This window comes from Saccopteryx bilineata, chromosome 12 (assembly GCF_036850765.1).
Source record: "Saccopteryx bilineata isolate mSacBil1 chromosome 12, mSacBil1_pri_phased_curated, whole genome shotgun sequence".
In the NCBI taxonomy this organism is placed as follows: Eukaryota; Metazoa; Chordata; class Mammalia; order Chiroptera; family Emballonuridae; genus Saccopteryx; species Saccopteryx bilineata.
In genome coordinates, this window is record NC_089501.1 from 31,093,163 (window position 1) to 31,115,789 (window position 22,627).

Below are 22,627 nucleotides of genomic sequence, written 5' to 3' on the forward strand. Positions count from 1 at the left end.
AACTTGTGGGAGAAAAAGATACATGCACATATATTCACCAAAATGTGATTCTGGAAAAATCCAGGGACTGTAAAAATTTTCATGAATCCATTAAAAAAATCCACTTTTAAAAACTAAAATCCATTTGGGAGACATACCTCTTATAGATATCAATCTATCTTTTTACTTATTATACCCCCAAATTCATGTGTTAAAGCCCTAACTCCAGTACTTCAGAATGTAAAAGTATTTGGAGATAAGTTCTTTAACTAGCTGATTAAGTTAAAATGAAGTTGTTGGGGTGGGTCCTGATTAGAAGAGGAAAAGACACCAGGGGGTATACAAAGGGAAAAGACCATGAAAGGGCAGCAAGACGGCAGCCATCTGGCAGCCAAGAAGAAAGGGTTCAGAGTAAATCAACTCTGTCGACCCTTAATCTTGGGACTTCTAGACTGCAGAACTAGGAGTAAATAAATTTCTGGTTTATTTTTTTAAAGATTTTTACGTATTCATTTTAGAGAGGAGAGAGTGAGAGAGAAGGGGGAAGGAGCAGGGAGCATCAACTTCTAATATGTGCCTTGACCAGCAAGCACAGGGTTTTGAACCTGCGACTTCAGCTTTCCAGGTTGATGCTTTATCCACTGCGCCACCACAGGCCAGGCAAATTTCTGTTGTTTAAGAAAAGCAGTCTGAAGTATACTTTTATGGTAACTCTAACAAACTAATAAAACTGCCCAAGTCCCTAAACAAACAACCTAGAAAGTGTTTTACTGCTGATGATAAGCACTCTATTATTACTTATCAAATGAATTGTTGGACTGGCAATATTGTGGTTAAAAACAAGAATAACCTGACAGTTTTTTTTTTTTTTTTTTTTACAGAGACAGAGAGAGAAAGTCAGAGAGAGGGATACACAGGGACAGACAGACAGGAACGGAGAGATGAGAAGCATCAATCATTAGTTTTTCATTGCGCATTGCAACACCTTAGTTGTTCATTGATTGCTTTCTCATATGTGCCTTGACCGTGGGTCTTCAGCAGACCGAATAACCCCTTGCTCAAGCCAGCGACCTTGGGTCCAAGCTGGTGAGCTTTGCTCAAACCAGATGAGCCCACGTTCAAGCTGGCGACCTCGGGGTCTCGAACCTGGGTCCTCGGCATCCCAGTCCGACACTCTATCCACTGCGCCACCGTCTGGTCAGGCCTGACAGTTTTAAATAGCAATCTAGTTATCCTAGGAGTTGTTGGACTGGTTAAGTGAATATCTAAATGAACCCAGTATCATCAAACACTTTACCTGCCCGGGCAGTCGTTTCCATTTCACTACTTCCTTGGAGTCCTCTAGGCCAGGCTCTGGGTCCACTGAACTTGACTCACTGTGTGGCTCAGAGAACATGGATACACCTTTTTCTTCCTGAACAGCCGTCAGAGAATTAGGTGGCTTTTCCTAAAAATATATAGAAAATGAGAAAATTATATATCATGTTAATTTTTTCTTTTCTAGCCTAGATGGTTTTTAAAAGATTGAAACAAACAATATGAAAATGTTTTCAAAATGTAATCCAGAAAAAGTTCTTCTATTTGTACGTTATTCTGAATAAAATGAAAGTTGCTTGAAAATACTGTCCTGTAACCAAAAAGGCCTTAGAAGTTGGGAGAAAAATAGAATTTAAATGGTAACGTGAAATGTTTTAATAACTCTGGCCCCTTGTTTCTGCCTCTTCACCAATACCTACTAGATGCTATGTTGTGGCTCTGATATACTCTGGTATCTCTGGCTGTAATATCACAAAACCAATATAATTTAGATCTAAAGTTTTTAAAATCTTTCATTTTTAAAAAATAGATTTAACTCCATTCAAATTAATGCAAACCAACTCTGTGGTCACAGTTTATAATATCAACTATAGAATATGCAACTGATCTGAAATGTCTTATAGCAAATAAGACAAAAGCAAAAGTTTAACTTCATTTTAGTATCTTGTCTTTGCTAAGATCGTTATAATTTTTATCTATGGAAAATAGCAGTAGAAAGATTATTTGCTAGTTATTTAAATAATACTGTAAAAAACATGCCTATAAATCATGTCTGCAAACTATGGCCCACGTGAAATCTATCCTGCTGTTTCTGTCAATAAAGTTTTATTGGAACATATTTTCAAATTGTTTTTGTTACCACCTACATAAGGCAAAATTTTGCCTACAAAGGCAAAATTGAGTAACTGAAACACAGACTGTATACCCTGAAAAGCTATTATATTAGCTATCTGATACTTTATAAACAATATTTGTCAATTTCTGTTTTACATCATTCTTTATGTTTAATTTTTAAAAAAAAGTATTTAAAAAAACACATTTTTTTAACAATGAAACCTGTTTTTATTACTTAAAATTCATTTAAGTATCTTTTAAGTATTAGCTATTACAGGATCAAGACATAATCTCTTAAGATAACTTTCTATCCTACAAATCTATTAAAATAATTCTAGAGATCTTATCTTTTTAGAAATGAAAATATGTTACCATTTAATCTCAACAACAGAGGATACATCTTTACGTGTAATATTAACTTACACAGTCTGGAATTTTCGATCCTCTTACAGTCACATACAGTGTTGATGGATAACGGTATCTTGGAAATTTTGACCACCATTCAAAAACCTCAACAACATTTAAATAGGTTTGAGGGTTACTAGGTGGGTAATACAGCTGCAAGCGAAATTCTGAATTGATGTTTACATTTCCATTGGCTCCTAGAAGCTGAAAATAAGAATTCAAATAAAATTTTATTTTTATTGAAAATAAATAAACCCCATAAAACAATAATATATGTCCTCCAACCTCAGTGGCCTTCTTTTGGCCAAAAACAGCAGGTCCTTGAATAACGTTTTGTTCAACATTCTTTTGTTATGACATGGTAAGATGCCATAGGAACTTAACTTCTGTTTATAATTAATTAGCCAGTGATAAAATGGATTTCATTATACATCGTTTCATTTAAAGTTGCAGAACCGATAAACAACATTAAGTGAGGACTTACTGTATACCTACTACGTACAACATCAGGGGCTTTGCATATACTGTACCCTCTATTTAGAATTGTCTTTCCCCCACTGTTATGATCTAGCTAATACTTGGGTTCAATGTCTCTTCCTGGAATCTCTGCCCCCACAGGATATTATTCATCACCCACCCAATATCTTTTCATAGTAGGTATAAAAATGATAATAAATGAAAAATTGTGTGATCAACTTTTTTTCTCATGAATTTGTTTTTATTGGGATAAAAGGGATAGGTCACTAGATGGTTATACCTTTCCAGGGTACTTACTATCCATTCTGATCTTCCTAGGATAGCTCTGGGGGCTTTCAATTGTTTTATGTATGTTTTACTTACTAGAATATGAGTTCTGTGAGGCCAAGGCATTTGTCTTCTTTGTTCATTGACTAGAACAGTGGCTCGCGTATGGAAAGGATTTAATAAATATTTGTTCACAGCAGGGCTGTGTGTGTCTTTTTCAATGTTCCATCCTTAGAGCCAAATATATAGCTGGCACAAAGTAGGCAGTCAATAAATGTGTAAGAAATCTGAATGACATCACATGAGCTTAACTTAATAACTCACTAAAACTGCAATCTTACCTTCTTATATGAAACCAAACTGACTTGGGGAAAAGCAGCTAATCAGATTTGAAGACTATATAAAAGTGTTAAAAATAGGTGAAAAATATACCTTGAGAAATGCCCACGCAATTTTCCGAAAGCCACAGAGCTGGGTTTTAATTTCGGGCTTATTCTTAATGTCATCCATGCTTAAGAAGTCAAGAATCTGTAAATAAATACTTAAAAATTACTTCACAGAAGACTAGCCTATCTAAAATTTAATATTTTCTAATAATAAAAAATTAAAATATCATTTGTTTACTTATAGTTTTCTTTATCAGGGGAAAAATATTTTTTATCTCATTTCATTAACTTTTAAGTTAATTCATACTATTAGTGAGGGTCCAGTTTTTGACCAGTTTCTTTTTTTGGTTCTTTCTTTCCTTTCTTTCTTCTCTTTTCTTTCTCTCTCTCTCTCTTTCTCTCTCCCTTTTTCTTCCTTTCCTTTCTTTTCCTTTCCTTTCTCCTTTCCTTTCCTTCTTTCCTTTTCTTTCCTTTCCCCTTCCTTTCTTTCCCTTCCCTTCCTTTTCCTTTATTAACTGAAAGGGGGGAGGCAAAGACAGACTCCTGCATGCGCCCCTACTAGGCGATGCTCTGCCAATCTGGGTTGCTGCTCCGTTGCTCAGTAACCGAGCTATGTTAGTGCCTAAGGTGAGGCCATGGAGCCATCCTTAGTGCCCAGGGCCAACTTTGCTCAAACCATTTGAGCCACGGCTACCAGAGGAAAAGAGAGAGAGAGAGAGAGAGAGAGAGAGAGAGAGAGACACAGATGGGCACTTCTCCTGTGTGTCCTGACCAAGAATCAAACCCGGGAATTCCACACACCAGGCCAACTCTCTACCACTGAGCAAACCAGCCAGGGCCAACCACTTCCTTTCGTTAAATCTTTTATTAAGATTTTAAATCTAAGACAAAACACTAATTACCTAAAATATAGTCTAGGCACAAATACACCAGGCATCAAATACTTAATTTTTAATGTGTGAAAGCAGATTTAGAAGGACTGTTTATTTAAAAAATTCATAACCTTATTTATCTCTGGGGCCTTCCTTGGGTCACCTTCCTGAAGTTGAAATTTTTCTCTCTGTATACATGTTGTAATTAGGCTTCTCGAGAAAATTTCTTACATTTCTCCACTATGTATGGATGTCAAAGCTCATGGATTTGCAATCGACTGACCAAAGAGGCTACCCATATTCTAGGTAATTGCCAAAGATTAGCACTTTGAATTCACTGGTGCTTATCAAAAGTTCAGCTGAGCTAACAATTCTTTACAGGAGAATGCTTTAAAAAATAATATGGACTCCACTCATCCCTATTCTTTATATTCTTCAACCTGTTTTCAGATGTAATACTACATGCTCAATGAAAAACCACTGACAATGTAAAAAAATTTATTACAAAGTAAAAACAACTTGTAATCCAGACCCAGAGATGATTAACATACACTACATGTTTACAGGTTGACATGAATCTAAACCTTTTTCTGTGCATTCCTAAATATGTCATATACTAATATGTCATATAGTAATACAAATCCAAGGTTACTTCACAAACTTTTTTTTTTTTTTTTGTATTTTTCTGAAGCTGGAAACGGGGAGAGACAATCAGACAGACTCCCGCATGCGCCCGACCGGGATCCACCCGGCACGCCCACCAGGGGCGATGCTCTGCCCCTCTGGGGCGTCGCTCTGTTGCGACCAGAGCCACTGTAGCGCCTGAGGCAGAGGCCAAGGAGCCATCCCCAGCGCCCGGGCCATCTTTGCTCCAATAGAGCCTTGGCTGCGGGAGGGGAAGAGACAGACAGAGAGGAAGGAGAGGGGGGAGGGGTGGAGAAGTAGATGGGCACTTCTCTTGTGTGCCCTGGCCGGGAATCGAACCCGGGACTTCTGCACGCCAGGCCGACGCTCTACCACTGAGCCAACCGGCCAGGGCCACAAACTATTTTGATACACTTTATAGTGGATATCTCTTCAATTAGTCTATACATATGTAATTATCATGCTAATGGCTGCCTAGTATTCTCCGGTATTATAAATACCATAAGTTTAATAAAAAAATCTTAATTTATTTAACCAAACTTTAACTGGTTGAAAAGACCTGTCTCTAAAGTTTTTGCTACTATAAACAGTGCTTAAATACCCTTGGCACATACAACATTGTGTACTTGTCATTTTTCCCTTGGGAAAAATACCAAGAAGTAGAGTAACTTTTAAAGACTTCTGGTAGCTATTATCAAATTGTCCTCAATAAACCCTTAACAAGCTGAAATAAAAAATTAGTTTTGTAGACAATAACACTTTATGTTAAAACTTAAGAAGCAGCCCTGGCCTGTTTGCTCAGTGGTAGAGCGTCGGCCTGGCGTGCAGAAGTCCCGGGTTCGATTCCTGGACAGGGCACACAGGAGAAGTGCCCATCTGCTTCTCCACCCCTCCCCCTCTCCTTCCTCTCTGTCTCTCTCTTCCCCTCCCACAGCCAAGGCTCCATTGGAGCAAAGATGGCCCGGGCGCTGGGGATGGCTCCTTGGTCTCTGCCCCAGGTGCTAGAGTAGCTCTGGTCGCAATAGAGCGACGCCCCGGAGGGGCAGAGCATCGCCCCCTGGTGGGCAGAGCATCGCCCCCCCCCCCGGTGGGCGTGCCGGGTAGATCCCCATCGGGCGCATGCGGGAGTCTGTCTGTCTCTCCCCGTTTCTAGCTTCAGAAAAATTACAAAAAAAAACAACAAAAAACTTAAGAAGCAACCAAAAGTGTTTGTATAGCAACAATCTTGTGCTACTACTAAAATGAATATAAAAAGAATGCTATAACAAATGACAAATTTCTATGACAAAGGTTCCTTGACATATACATTCTATCACTTTAAAAAGAAATCATAGCTTTGTATAAATCATACAACATAATCAGATGCAAATGGTGGAATATTTGTTTCATAAACTCACGAAGATCACCTAAAAGTCAAGGATTATAAAAGCAAGTAACTCTACAATATCAGTAATTGGTTTTGGTCATGACTTGCTCTTACCAAGCTAAAATTCACCATCCTGCTTAAACTGGAAAAGAGGTTTTCTCTACTTTCCTATGCTTATGGAGAGATAACATGAATTGGTTTAAAAAAACGTAATTAGGTTTAAACTACCTCCAAATACAAATTACCTGCCCTTAAAATTGTACTGAGAAAAATCACTTTATACTCCTTGATTTCTTTCGCACTCAAATATGGTATTAGAATAGCGTGTCAACTCAAAGGCCATCTACTCCATAAAGCTTTTCCTAACTGCTCTGACCCTTCACTAACCCTTCACATCAAAAAAGTTCTACTTCATTTGGTTATATATTACATGTATTAGTCAAGTGATCTGCTATGTTAAACCTTTATTTCTCTTACTAGCATACAAACTCTTATGGAGTCTGATATTATTAAATTAGATTATACTTTGTGAGATGGGTTAAGTATAAAAGATAAGATAGATACAGACTAGGTTCAGTTAATAGTCATGGCATTGTTATTGTATAAAGATTAAGCAATAGAGTAAATCCACTGGCTAACTACTTATACTAGCAAATGCTCAACAAATATGCTATTACTTGTAACTCTCACTTGTTTCTGCCTTGCATATCCCAAACACTAAATAACAGAAATTAAATTCTCATACTACTTTGTCATATATTGAACTATTAAAACAATTGCTTACATTTATGTTATGCAATTGGCCCTCTGTATCTGTGGCTTCCACATCCAAAGATTCAAATAGGTATAGATTAAAAAAAAAAAAAAAGCCCAGAAAGTTCTCAAAAGCAAAACTTGAATTTGCTATACACTGAAACACCACCAATGAAGTGATGTGTGGGCATACACTGCTACAGCCTGTATGCAAACAGAGGTTATATGCAAAAACCACACCATTTTATGAGGGACTTCAGCACCCACAGATTTTGGTATCTTCAGAGGACCCTGGAACCCCGCTAGGGATACTGAGGGACAACTGTAATCACTAAAATTTAGTTTAAATTGCTCTACTCAATCCATACCTCGAAGAACAGGATGACTTTAGGGCTCTCACTGAAATCTTGAAGCAAAGAGCGAAAGTTTACATGAAATAAAACTTGTTCCTCCCACTTTGCAAACCTTGAATTTAACTGTCTGATATCACATCGCTGGGTTATGACAGGAAGAACATAGTCCAGATTGTTGCTTTCAGAGGAAGATGAGACAGGCCGTTGACTGTTCAAAAAAAGATATTTCTATTAACACAATTCTTTATACATTTGAGAATGTTGAGAAAAAAAGAAAAATATGGTATTCAAGATGAGGCATCTGGGAATAACAAATAGCCATACTATGTAAGAAAAAACTGCTTTGACTGTCCATGTAGAAAATTATAAATTTTATGAGACTTAAAAGTGGTAGTACTCACTTCATTTTGCATTTACATACTATCAGTTGATTTCACAGAATTATTTAATTATAGAAATATAAAGTGAGAGGTATGATTATACCTTTAGTACTCAAAGCTGGAACAAATTAATTCCTTCAGAATCTTAAGTGAGTTTGTCATAAAATAGTGCAGTGCATTTAAACAAGAAAATGAGCACAAGAGGAACACAACTTTCCAGGTGTGTCGCACCTTCTTTGTATGACCTAAGACAACTAAATAAGTCAATGACCTTTTTTTATAATCCTCATGTTTTTCATCCTTGCCACCATTCCAAACTGATAGGTTTTTTTTTTTTAATTCTAGTATAATCATTTATTTCATTCTTTATTTTGGGCCTTCAAGGATGTATTAGTTATAGAATAGGAAGCAAAAGTTAAATTTAAGATTCATTTACCACCTGAGGCCCAGGTAACATATTAGTTTCAAAACAAAAACAGGACGTTAGAAAACAAATGTATTTATAGTGCAACACAAGATGATTTACAGTGTCATAAATTAGTCATTCAGCTTGGCAGAAACTCTCTCAACTCTCCTCCAGTTGACATGGCTCACTAAATTAACAGATGCTTTCCCTATCTTCTGTGAAACACACTGATCAATGTCACTGGTTGGGGAACAGTTACAACTGGTCAACTGTTCTCCAATACAAACCCACAGCCCTATTTGCATTGACTTTCAATGGCAGAAAATAGGATCCTTTCTGCAGACATATTTAATTCAAGGGTTGGCTTTGAAATTTAAAAAAGTTACCTTTTATCTTTCTTGACATATTGACCAGTTTTCTCATCAACCACATGAATTTTTACCATCGGGTAAGAAATAAAATCGGACCTAAGTGGATCAGTTCGGTGAACATGAACTCCCAGGACAAGGTCGTCATCAAGCAAACATTTGGGAAAAACTGGACTATCTCGACCTGTTATTTCATGAACACCATCATCATCATCACTGTCTTCATTATCTGAAACTACAAGCATGGAAGAAAATCAACAGTAGAATTAATTATTCCATATACTCAACAATATAAACTGCATTTTCATGTCACTTAATCTTTATGATTCACAGTCATTTGTCTTTGTTAATAAAGAAATTTCAAGGAAAAGGGGGGGAAAAGCCAGTATATAGCACACTACACTCTAAGCGTAAAACACTGAAATTACTAATGCATTTAAATAAAGTATCTTTCTTACTTCCCCAACAAGGACCAACAACAAAAAAAAGAGAAAAGATCAAAAGCATTTTTTCTAGGTATTTTTAAGTGGAATATATCTATATCACTTGATTCATTTATAATTGTAATTTATGCTTCCGGACAGGATGTAGTACGATGCAGCAGGTCAATTTATGCATATGTAATCATATCATCTGTTAATACTTTTTATCATGAGTAGATATTGAATTTGATCAGGTGATTTTCTGCATCAACATGATTATATAAATTTTTGCCCTTTTTCCTATTAATCTTAATATTTAAATGTTAAGCTATCTTTTTTAATATTAAGCCGTCTTTTTGTTCTTGGCAGGAGTGGGAAAGCCACTTGGTTGTGATATATTATCTCTTTTTTTAAAAAATCTATTATTGGATTTTATTTGCTGACATTTTATTTAAGATTTTTGTATCTGTGGTCATGTAAGACATGGGTTTGTACCTTTCCTTTCTTGAAATACCCAGAGTTTTTAATATCAAGGTTTTAGTCTCAAAAGTAATTGGGAAATGTTCCATCTCTTTCATTTCTCTGGAAGTATTGTATAGATTGGTGTTATTTCTTCCTTAAATATTTGGAAGAATTTTCTAATTAAGCCATTTAGCCTGAGGGTTTTTTCTTTTTCTTTTTCAGGAAGAATTGTAAATCAGAATTGGTTTTTGAATGAATATTAGACTCTTCAATTTTTCTGTTTTTTTAATCAACTTTGATAGACTATTTTTTGAGGAATTTGTTCATGTAATTCAAAATTTCCATTTTTGTATGTCTGTACATCTGAAAGGATATCCCTGGGTATTGGTACTTTGTTATCTCTTCATTTCTTGATCAGTTTGGGGATTTTCAATCTGTGAATCTTTTCAAAGAGCCAACTTTATTAGCTCTGATTTTATCTATTGTACACTGTGTATTATTTACTTATTTCATCTGTCTGTATTATTTACTTTCCACTTTCTTTGGGATTGATTTGCTGTTTATTTCTAGCTTTATAAGATGGATATTATGAGAACTCAGTCATTATATGCATTTAAGACTTTAAAGTTTTATCTGAGCCACTACTTCGGCTATATATCACGTTTCTGAATGCTGTAACTTCATTATCATTCAATAAAACTGTGTTCTCATTTCCATTTTCATGGTGGGCGGTAGCAGAGCAACCAAACAGTCCCCGTGATTGGCCCACCATGAAAGCTGGACCGCCCACTAGGTTGACCAGCACTGCAAAGGCGGGCAGTTTTTATAAAAAGGTTCGCTATCACGGGTCTAAGACAATAGATGACTTTCTAATTATCTTTTTGTTTTGGTTGCTACCTGCCATTGTCAAAGAACAATGTGAATTTCAATCTTTTGTATTTATTGAGGCTTTATAACCAGCTTATGGTCAGTTTGGTTACATATTCCATGTGCACTTGAAAAGAATGTGAATTCTGACACTGTCGTGTGCAGTGTTCTATGTATTTAACTTAAATTATTAGTTTAATGTGTTCAGCTAATCTTACCTGTTTTAAAATTTTTATTTGCTTATTCTATCAGCTATTAAAATTCTAAGATTTTGTGTTTCTCTGTTTTTATTTTTGTTAGTTTTTTTCTTTGTATATTTTGAAGCTATGTTATTGAATATATGCATGTTTAGGATTGTTATACCTTCCTGTAAAATTGACTATGTTTCTTTTTTTTTTATTTTTTTTAATTTTTAATGGGGTGACATCAGTAAATCAAGATACATATATTCAAAGATAACATGTCCAGGTTATCTTGTCGTTCAATTATGTTGCATACCCATCACCCAAAGTCAGATTGTCCTGTCACCCTCTATCTAGTTCTCTTTGTGCCCCTCCCCCTCCCCTTCCCTCTCCCTCTCCCCCTCCCCCCGTAACCACCACACTCTTATCAATGTCTCTTGGTCTCACTTTTATGAAATTGACTATGTTTCAAATGATACCGGTAAGAGAAAAATAAAACAACCCAGAGTGGAAGGATATTTACAATAAATGTATATGTGTATGTATTTATATATGAGAAAAGACTGATGTCTATATATAAAAAATATTTTCATAAATCAAAGACAGACATTTCATTTCTTAAAATAAAATACACTGAAAACAAATTTATTAATGAGGAAATACAAGTAGTCAATAAACACAAAGATGTTCAACTTCACTAGTTATCATGGGAAAATATTCAAGTCAAAATGAAATGTATGTGCAACTAAAAATGGCTAACATTTAAAAATACTGCCAACATGAATGTTAGTGAAGACGTGGAGCAAAGGAGCCTCTCAAATCCTGTTAGTCACAACTGGTAAACCGACTCTGGAAAATGGGTAGTACCTTTTAAAGTGAAAAAATATATAATCTATGACATAAGTCTATTCCTATACAACCAATAAAAATGTATACATGTCTTTATATGCCCAATAAAAATGTATATATACGCTTGCAAAAAGACATGACTACAGTATTCATTACAGCTTTATTTGTAATAACCTGAAACTAGAAATAGTTCAAATGTCCATCAATACAATTGACAAATTAATTGTGGTATATTTATACAGTACAAGAACAGAACTGATAATGAATAAGCTTAATTGCATGCAACAACAGCATAAACCTCACAAGAATAATGTTGAGTGAAAAAAGCCAGACACAAAAGAACACAGAATTCAATAAATGAATCTTATTTATATGAAGGTAAAAAAGCAGGCAAAAACAAACTGTTAGATGTCAAGACAATGTTTACTTCTTCTTTTGTTTTTTTTTAAAGTTTTTTATTTATTTATTCATTTTAGAGAGGAGAAGGAGAGACAGAGAGAGAGAAGGGGGTAGGAGCTGGAAGCATCAACTCCCACATGTGCCTTGACCAGGCAAGCCCAGGGTTCGAACCGGCGACCTCAGCATTTCCAGGTCGACGCTTTATCCACTGCGCCACCACAGGTCAGGCGACAATGTTAACTTCTGAAAGGCAATGAACTGGAAAAGGACTTGAGGGGACCCTGGGTGCTAATAATGCTCCATTTTTTATTTAGATGATAATTTTATAGGCATTTTTAGTTTTTGAAAAGTCGCTAAGTAGTATACTTATAATGTGTGCACTTTTCTAAAACTTAATCATAGAAACCACAAAATATCAATCACATCATCTAATGAGTAATTACCACAAATTTTAAAAATGCTCAATAAAAGTTTCCTTCAATAGAGAACTGGATAAAGTCGATGTGGTACATCTGTTACAATGGAATACTACTCTGCCATAAGAAGTGATGACATTTTGTCATTTATGACAACACAGATGGACCTTGAGGACATTATATCGAGGGAAAATAAATAAATCAGAAAAAGCTAAGAATTTATATGATTTCACACACTGGTGGGATATAAAAATGAGACTCATGGACATAGATAAAAGTAAAGTGATTAAACGGGAGGGAGGGGGCCACAGAGGAGAGAAGTAAAGGAGAAATACACAGTGACAGAAAATGATTTCCCTTTGGGTGATGGGTACACGACATAATCAACAGTTCAAATGCTACAGAAATGTTTCTCTGAAACCCATGTACTCTTATTGATCAATGTCACTCCATTAAATTTAATTCTCTAAATAAAATTTTAAAAAGACAAAAGAACTCTTAGTTCGGGACCAAAAAAAAAAGTTGTTTTTTAAATTGCTTACTTTAGTCCTAATTTTTGGCCAATTAAATGGAAAACCAAAACAAAAAAAGGATGTATGAAGTAGGAAAAATGCAAGAGTAATAAGTAAAAAAAAAAAATACGAGGAAAGACATGAGTACAGAGGAAGATGAAAAACAAGAGGAAAAGGAAGTGGGAAGGATGTAAGTGGACTTGGGCTGAGGAGCTGGGAAGACACCATGTTTGACAGAAGCATGCAGCCTTGCCAGCCAAAATGTCTACTGGCTTTTGACCATTTATAGCTTTCAGCAACTATGAGTCGAAATTATTTAGGGTTCTCAACTCAGTGGCAGATGGAAGAAAACTTCTATGCTATAATAGCACCTACAAAGTTAATTTGTTCTAGGTTGAATTCAAATAAGTTAGGAATTAGCAATGACTCAGGTAATACTGACTCAAGTAATACTAACTTATCACTTGGACTCATAGTCACAAATAAATGACTTAATCTAGATAAATCCAAGAACAAGTACCAAATAGGCTATATTGGAGTTTTTTTCAATAACATCTTTTGGGACGATATTTTCTTCACTTTTAATGACAAACTCCTAAAATCAAGTTATTTTTACCAAGGAACACAGTTTCCATTTAATTGGGATAACGAACCTGCTTTAGGATGCTTCTTTTCCTTCGGGTTGAATTTTTCATCATCTTGCATGCTGTCTTCTATGTTTTTCTCCATAGACTTTATTTCACAATCCTGATTGTTATTTGAAGTAGCTGTTTCAACTGGCTTTTCCTTCTTTTGTTCACATACCTTTTCTTCATCAAAGGACAATGTACTGCAAATATAACCCAGGTACATGTCATTACAAATGGATTATTACTATTATTCATTGTACAGCAAAGTGAACAGTGAATCGAGGCAAGGATAACCCTAATATCCGTATTATTTCCAGCTGGGAGATATATGGGTTTTCTTTTGCAATAAAATGGTTATCTGTCAATCTATTATACTTATTTTATACTTGGTGATGGGTTATATACCCCATGAGCCCAATTAAACTGAGCTGTAAACTCCAGGGAAAAATGAAACGATGTTTTATGAGCAATGGATCTGTTTTTACATAGGATTGATGAAAGCATCTTCACTCTGCTGCCAAGTAAATGATTAATGACCAAATTTCTAAATTACTTTATTTAAAAGCAAAAAAATGTGTTTTAAGTTTCTTTTCAAAAGGCTTGAGATAGTCAACCTTTGATTTCTAGGTAAAAATATACTGCTCCTGTTTTCCAGGGGCTCATAAAATCTGCATCACATTAACTAATAAATGGTAAAGGGGTAGCATCCCGGAAGCAAACACAGTTGTAGCAAGAAACTGGCCCATTCAAGTCTGTCTGCAATCTATCAAGTAAAAAATCAAAGACTTCCCATATATATACTATTTCAAAAAAGAGGTTGAGAAATCAAAAGATTAGAAAAATATTTCAAATTAGTCATTTCATAAAGCCATATTTTGTCACATCAATAAATATTCAATACTAGTACTTAAAAGAGAACAATATCCTTTGCATGTCCCTATCATGTAAGCCATGTTTTTATTTAAAATTCATGAACTAAGTTTACTTAATAGTGAGTACGGCTTCCTATTCATATGGTAGCTATGAGAAGATTTATAATATACTGTGGTGAACAGCCTCTAAGATGGCCCCAATAATCCTTGTCTTGTAACACCTATAGCTTTTTGTAATCCCCTTCCATTGACACTTCTAATAGACAAGACTATGACAAAAGTAATAGAGGCTACAAAGATTAGGTTCCAAAAGACTGAATTCTCTCTCTCTCTCTCTCTCAGCCCTTGCTCTGGAGAAGCAAGTGCCCACAGTTGCGAGAAGCCCACATTAGCAGGTCCATATAGCAAGGAACTGATGTCCCTGGCCCAAACCAGTCAGGACCCAAACCTGACAGCAGTCACAAGAGTAAACTGAGAAGTGGATTATCCAAGACTTCCAATAGCAATGTCACTTGGCAGTTCCTCCCTCACCCAGCCAAGTCTTGAGACGCCTAGCTCCAGCTGACATCCTGGCTCATCCTGTAGCCTGTGAGAAACCCTGAGTCAAACACACCTACTTAAGCCACACCCAGGTTCCTGATTCACAAAATAATGAGCAATGAAATGTTTGATGTTTTAAGCTGCTAAATTCTGTAGTAGTTTTTTTGGGTTTTTTTAATGCAGCAGCAGGTAACAAATGACACTCACCTGTCCCTGCAGCAACTCTATCTGCCCTCCCTTTGTTACCACTGGTTGTCTAGCTTTTGATACGAGGGGAATTATTTTTAGATGAGAACATTAGGGAAAACTGCCCCTGTACACCAACCAATTAGTCTGATACAGAATGTTTGCTACCTCAAGCTGCTCACCTAAAATCATGGTAGTAAAAGGACATTTTCTATTCTGTTTTCTCCAAGCAGAGACAAATTTATACGACTAGATGCACAGAAGTTCACACTGTATATTGCAAGCATACGTGTATAGACATCATATACAGAAAAAGGGTAGGATACCAAATTGCTAATAGTGATTATCTTTGGATGGATGGATCGTTTTTATTTTTTTCTTCGTTTCTGTATGTTCTACAATGAACAAATGTTATTTGTATATAACAAGAGGAAAATGCTATATTCACATATCCAGTCAGGCATTATAACTCAAAAAGGGGAAGTAATTCGGTTTCTATGATTTAAAAAGCAGATGTAGTGAGGAAAGGTAGACACAATGGAGCAAAACAGCCAAGGTTTTGGCTCAGCTTCTTACTGGTTCTGTGACATAAACCCTCAGATTCCTCATCCACAAAAGCTATTACTATTCCTCACAGGGTTGCTATAGGGAATAAATAAGGTACTTCTTGGAAAGCATTTAGCGCATAATAAGGTTAGCTATTATTCTTGTCCTGCAATGTGTCCAAATGAAACTTTAAAATGTTCTTTGTGAAGCTACAGATATCACTTAAAAGTTGAAAAGAATATAACTTTTGAGAGAACATTTTCTACTTAACAATGTAAAATACCTGGCTTCAGCATTAGACCAAATGAGAGCTTTCTTTATCTTCGTTTTCTTATTCTCATTGCTCAATTTGTCATCATGCAAGGAAGTATCTGAAGAAAAGCATATCAACTGTTCTTTGAGTTTCCTTCTTATTTTCTTCTTCATCTCCTTCGTCATTCCTTCAGCTACCAGGAGCTGGTACAGTTGCTTCATTTCTTCTTCATCTAAATTACTTCCTTTTTCTTCATTTGCTTTCTCATTTTTCTCATGTTCAGAATCCACCGTCTTCTCTGGAGTTTCCTGTTCCATTTCTTGTGTAGTCAGCGGGCACACTGTCTTTGTAACCTTCTTACTTGCCTCTTCTTGCTTGCCTTTCTCCAGACTCATATCACCATCTGGGTTTTCAGCTGTTGGCTGTGGATTGGTTGGTTGGTTTTCTATGACTTGTGTGTTCTTCACTGCGTTATTAGTGTTAGCAGCAACTATTTCATCACTTTTCTGAAGATTACTTCTAACAGTGTCAAACTAGAAAGAGAAGACATAATAACAAAGGTTAAGCTAAGCATAGTTATGCAAGGATAAAATATAATGATTAGTGTTCAACGGTGGAACACTATGGAAATATTATTTTATTTTTTTCCTTGAACATAGTGACATAGAGCACCTGATAAGCACTCTTTTTGTTCATTCTCTCAGAATTAGATTAGTAATCTCAGAGGGTAAGTTCTGATAAAATGAGTTAATTAACATGTGAAAAAGTGCTTAATGACTTTTAAGAAGTTAATTAATTATTCAAATCTCAACTGTTATTTTCCTCTTTGGCAGAATGATCCCTATTCTAATTAAGAGAAATTGATAAAAGAGCCACTGAGGTAAAGCACTTAAGGTTCACCCTTAGAAAACACACATAGGTCATTCATCTTGTTTCACTGTTACATTCTAAAACCAAAGGTATATAGCTGTAGGATCACTCTACAATTAGTCTAAATATATCGCTGAAAATATGGCTAGGTGTTAAATATTACCAATTTAAATCAAACTACAGACTAATATGCACACAACTGTATCTCTTTCCCCAATAAAAATTATTTTAAAAGAGATATTTCAATAGAAAAAGGCTAGAAATCAAAAGATAATGGTACTAGTAATAAAATAAATATTTTGAGAAATTTCCCAAAGATTAAAAAAAGTCAGAATTATTTAAAACAAAGGCTATAGTAAGAGACAAAAAAGGACACTACATAACGATAAAGGGAGCAATCCAACAGGAGATTATAACCCTGTAAACATTTATGTACCCAACAAGGGAGCACCTAAATATATAAAGTGAATCTCAATGGACATAGAGGAAGATATTGATAATAATACAGTCATAGAAGGATTTTAACACCCATTGACATCAATGGATAGAACTTCCAGACAGGAAATCAACAAGAAAACCGTGGTCTTAAATGACATACTAGATCAGATGGATTGAACTGATACCTTTAGAGCATTTCACTTCAAAGATATACATTCTTTTCAACTGCACATGGAACATTTTCTAGGAGAGACCATATGTTAGGACACAAAACAAATCTCAATAAACTTAAGAAGACTGAAATCATGTCAAGCATCTTCTCTGATTATAATATCAACCAGAAGAAAAAAACTGAAAAACACACAAAGACATTAAGGCTAAATAACATATTAATAAACAATGAATAGGTTAACAATAAAATCGAGGAAAAAATCAAAAGATACCTTGAAACAAATGAAGATGAGAACACAACAATTCAAAATCAATGGATGCAGTAAAAGCAGTCTTAAGAGGGAAATTCATAGCACTGCAGGCTTACCTTAGTTAATAAGAAAAATCTCTTAAACAAACACTCTAATTTTAAACTTAAAGACACTAGAAAAAGAGCAACAACAAAGTGAGTATAAGAAAGGAAATAATAAAGATCAGAGCAGAAATAAACAAAATAGAGTCTTAAAAAATATAAAAGATCAATAAAACCAAAACCTGGATCTTTGAAAAGACTGACAAATCTTTAACTAGACTTCTCAAGAAAAAAAGAGAGAGGAACTAGATAAATAAAATCACAAATGAAAGAGAAGTAACAACTGACACCAAAGAAATACAAAGGATTATAGGAAATATTACCAACAACTATATGCCAACAACTTAAGAAAATCTAGAAGAAATGGAGAAATTCCTACAAATATAGTCTTCCAAAACAGCATCAGAAAGAACCAGAGAATATGATAGACATATTACAACTAACGAAACTGAAGCAGAAATAAAAAAAACTCGTAACAAACAAAAGTCCTAGACCAGATGGCTTCACAGGTGAATTTTAACAAACATTTAAAAAAGAACTAACACCTATCCTACTCAAACTATTCTAAAAAATTCAAGAGAAGGAAAGATTCCCAAGCTCATTTTACAAGGTCAAGATAACCCTAATTCCAAAACCAGATAGATACTACAAATAAAGAAAACTAAAGGCTAATATCCCTGATGAACACAGATGCTAAAATCCTCAACAAAGTATTAGCAAACCAGGTCCAGCAATGTATTAGAGATCACATGCCATGTTCAAGTGGGATTTATTCAGGGGATGCAATAAATCTGTTGGTACAATATCTGCAAATCAATAAATGTGAGATACCACATAAACAAAATGAAGGCTAAAAATCACATGATCATATCAATAGATGCAGAAAAAGCATTTTATAAAATTCCATACTCATTTATGATAAAAATTCTCAGCAAAGTGGGAATCCAGGGAACATACCTCAATGTAATAAAGGCCATAAATGACAAACTTACAGCCAATACCATAATGTGCAAAATCTAGAAGCATTTCTCTCAAGACCAGGGACAACACAGGGATGTACACTTTCACCATTCTTATTCAACATAGTACCAGAAGTCCTAGCCACCGCAATAAGACAAGAAAAATGCAGACTGGTGTAGTCACTGTGGAAAATAGTGTGGATGTTCCTCAAAAAATTAAAAATGGAACTACTTTATGACACAGTGATTCCACTTCTGGGAATATATCTGAAGAAACCTGAAACATTAACTCAAAAGAATTATGCACCCCTATTTCAGTGCATCATTACTTACAACAGCCAAGTTTGGAAGCATCCCAAATGCCCATCAGCAGATGAGTGGATAAAAATGCTGTGGTACATTTACACAACGGAATAGTACTCTGCCATAAAAACAAAGGAAATCTTACCTTTTGTGATAGCATAGATAGACCTGGAGAGTATTATGCTGAGTGAAATAAACCAGTCAGAAAAAGACACCATCAAGGTACTTGATTTCACCATAAGTACCATATGATTTCACCATAAGTACCATATGATTTCACTTATGTGTGGCACGAATGAACAAAATGAACTAACAAACAACAAAGAAACAGACTCACAGATACAGAGACCAGATCAACAACTGTCAGAGGGGGAGAGGTTTAGGGGCTGGGTGAAAAAGGTGAAGAGATCAGGCAAAGGAAAAAGAAAAACTCATAGATACAGACAACAGTATGGTGATTACAAGAGGGAAAGTAGGGTGGGGGGGAGAAGAAGAGTGTTAAGTGGGGATAAATGGTGAAGGAAGGAGACTTGACTTGAGGTGATGAACATGCAATACAATATACAGATGATGTGTTGTAGAACTATACATCCAAAACCTATACAATTTTATTAACCAATGTCATCCTAGTAAATCCAATTAAGAGAAAGAAAGAAGGATAGAAACAAGGAAAGAAAGAACTCATACAACTCAACACCAAACAAACAATCTAGTTAAAAATGGGCAGAGATCTCAAATAGATACCTTTCCCAAGAAGACATACAAATGGCCAACTGATATATAAAAAGATATTCAACTTCCCCAGCTATTAAATAAATGCAAATCAAAACCATGATGAGATACTACCTCACCCCTGATAGAATGGCTATTATCAACAAGACAAATAATAAGCATTGGATAGGTTGTGGAGAAAAAGGAACCCTCATTCACTGCTGAAAAGACTGTAAACTAGTACAGTACAGCCATTATGGAAAACAGAATGGCAGTTTCTCAAAAAATTAAGAATAAGGTTACCATACATCCCAGCAATCCCTCTACTGAGTATCTACCCGAAAAACTTAAAAATATTTATTTGCCAAGATATATGTAATACTATGTTCATTGCAGCATTATTCACAAGTGACCAAGACATGGAATACTACTCAGCCATAAGAAAAGATGAAATATGCCCTGGCCAGAAAGCTCAGTTGGTTAAAGCCCTGGTTGGCAAACTGCAGCTCGTGAGCCACATGCAGCTCTTTGGCCCCTTGAGTGTAGCTCTTCCACAAAATGCCACATGCACGTGCTACCTCGATAAGTAATGTATCTACCTATATAGTTTAAGTTTAAAAAATTTGGCTCTCAGGCCCTGGCCAGTTGGCTCAGCGGTAGAGCGTCGGCCTGGCGTGCGGGGGGACCCGGGTTCGATTCCCAGCCAAGGCACATAGGAGAAGCGCCCATTTGCTTCTCCACCCCCCCTCCTTCCTCTCTGTCTCTCTCTTCCCCTCCCGCAGCCAAGGCTCCATTGGAGCAGAGATGGCCCGGGCGCTGGGGATGGCTCCTTGGCCTCTGCCCCAGGCGCTAGAGTGGCTCTGGTCGCCGCAGAGCAACGCCCCGGAGGGGCAGAGCATCGCCCCCTGGTGGGCAGAGCCTCGCCCCTGGTGGGCAGAGCCTCGCCCCTGGTGGGCGTGCCGGGTGGATCCCGGTCAGGCGCATGCGGGAGTCTGTCTGACTGTCTCTCCCGTTTCCAGCTTCAGAAAAATACAAAAAAAAAAAAAAAATTGGCTCTCAAAAGAAATTTCAATTATTGTACTGCTGATATTAGGCTCTGCTGACTAATGAGTTTGCCAACCACTGGGTGAGAGCACCCTGAAGTGCAGAGGTTGCCAGTTTGATCCCCAGTCAGGACACATACAGGAAAGGATCAATGTTCTGTCTGTTTCTCTCTTAAAAAAAATATCAATAAAATTTTTTAAAAAAGGAAAAACATGAGATGCTGCTATTTGTGACAACATGGATGGACCTTGAGAATGTTATGCTAAGCAAAATGTCAGTCAGAAATAGCTAAGAACCATATGATTTCACTCATATGTGGAATATAAAATTGAAACTCATAGACACAGACAACATTACAATGGTCAGCAGAAGGAAAGGAGTGGGAGGGTAGGAAAATAATAAAGTGGCCAAATAAATGGTGACAGAAGGTTATTTGATTTGGGGTGGTGGGCAAATAACACAACACACAGACATGCATCATAGTAATGTATACTTGAGGCCCTGGCCAACTGGTTCAGTGGTTGAGTGTTGACCAACTGTGGATGTCCCAGGCTTGATTCCTGGTCAGGGCACACAGTAGAAGCAACCATCTACTTCTCTACCCCTCGCCCTCCCCTTCTTTCTCTTTTTCTCTCTCCTCCTCCCACAGCCATGGCTCAATTGATTCCAGCATATGACCAGGGCACTGAGGATGGCTCCATGGAGCTCTGTTAAAAATGGCTCAGTTGTAAGCATGGCCCTAAACAGGCAGAGCACTGGCCCCAGATGGGGGTTGTAGATGGATCACAGTTGGGGCACATGTGGGAGTCTTGTCTATTTCCCTCCTCTTACTTGGAAAAGAAGGAAAAAAAAAAAAGCAAAGGTATATTTGAAACCTATATGATCCTGTGAACCAATGTTATCCCAATAGAGTTAATAAAAAATAAAAAAAAAGTGATCAACATAGTAAGTAGCTGGCACATCATAGGTGCTCAATAAAACTACTTTATGTCCATTACTAGTGTATTAAAATAATTAGGTGATAAAATACATTTAGTAAATTATGTATTTACATTATTTACTATTTACTTATTTATTTATTTTGAGAGAGGCAGGTAAAGAGAGACAGGAACATGGAGCTGCTCCTGTATGTGCCCTGACCAGAGAATTGAACCCACAACCTCTGTGAGACCAATGAGCTATCCAGCCAAGGCTTTTTTTTTTAAGAGACAGACTGATGAAGGGAGAGAGAGAGAAGGGGAAAGGGAGAGAGCAGGAGGGATAAGGTTGAAAGGGGGAGGAGTGAAGGGAGAGAGAGGGAAGGAGAAGGGAGGAGAGAGAGGGGAGGAGGAAGGGAAAAGGGGGAGAGAAAGGAGGGGGAAGGAGAATGGGAGGGAGAGGGGAGAGAGGGGAGGGGAGAAGGGAGATGGGAGAGAGGCAGAAAGAGAAAGAATAAAGAAGAGAGAGAGGGGAGAGAGAAAAGGGAGAAGGGAGAGAGAAGGGAGGGGGAAGGGAGAAGGGAGAGAGGGAAGGGGGATGGGAGCTGGAGGGAAGAGAGAAGGGAGGGGGAAGGGAGAAGGGAGAGAGGGAAGGGGGATGGGAGCTGGAGGGGAGAGAGAGGGGAGAGGGGAGGGAGAAGGGAGAGAGGGAAGGGGGATGGGAGCTGGAGGGGAGAGAGAGGGGAGAGGGGAGGGAGAAGGGAGAGAGGGAAGGGGGATGGGAGCTGGAGGGGAGAGAGAGAGGAATGGGAAGGGAGAAGGGGGAGAGAAGAGAGGAGGAAGGGAAAAGGGAGACAGAGGGGAAGGAGAAGGGAGAGAGAGGGTAGGGGGGAGAGGGAAGGGAGAAGGGAGAGATAAG

The 22,627-nt window shown here is 36.8% G+C and overlaps 1 protein-coding gene across 1 annotated transcript in view; it reads right to left on the reverse strand.

Annotated features, from left to right (window-relative positions):
* Positions 1-22,627, reverse strand: part of AHI1 (Abelson helper integration site 1) — a 213,661-nt gene that overhangs the window by 187,557 nt on the left and 3,477 nt on the right. The window contains exons 2-8 of the mRNA XM_066248439.1: positions 15,974-16,476; positions 13,571-13,746; positions 8,827-9,043; positions 7,670-7,862; positions 3,712-3,807; positions 2,554-2,739; positions 1,277-1,426 (exon numbers count right to left, since the gene is read on the reverse strand). Coding sequence (XP_066104536.1) covers positions 1,277-1,426; positions 2,554-2,739; positions 3,712-3,807; positions 7,670-7,862; positions 8,827-9,043; positions 13,571-13,746; positions 15,974-16,338 — 1,383 coding nt within the window. The 5' untranslated portion in view covers positions 16,339-16,476. The remainder of the gene's footprint in view (positions 1-1,276; positions 1,427-2,553; positions 2,740-3,711; positions 3,808-7,669; positions 7,863-8,826; positions 9,044-13,570; positions 13,747-15,973; positions 16,477-22,627) is intronic.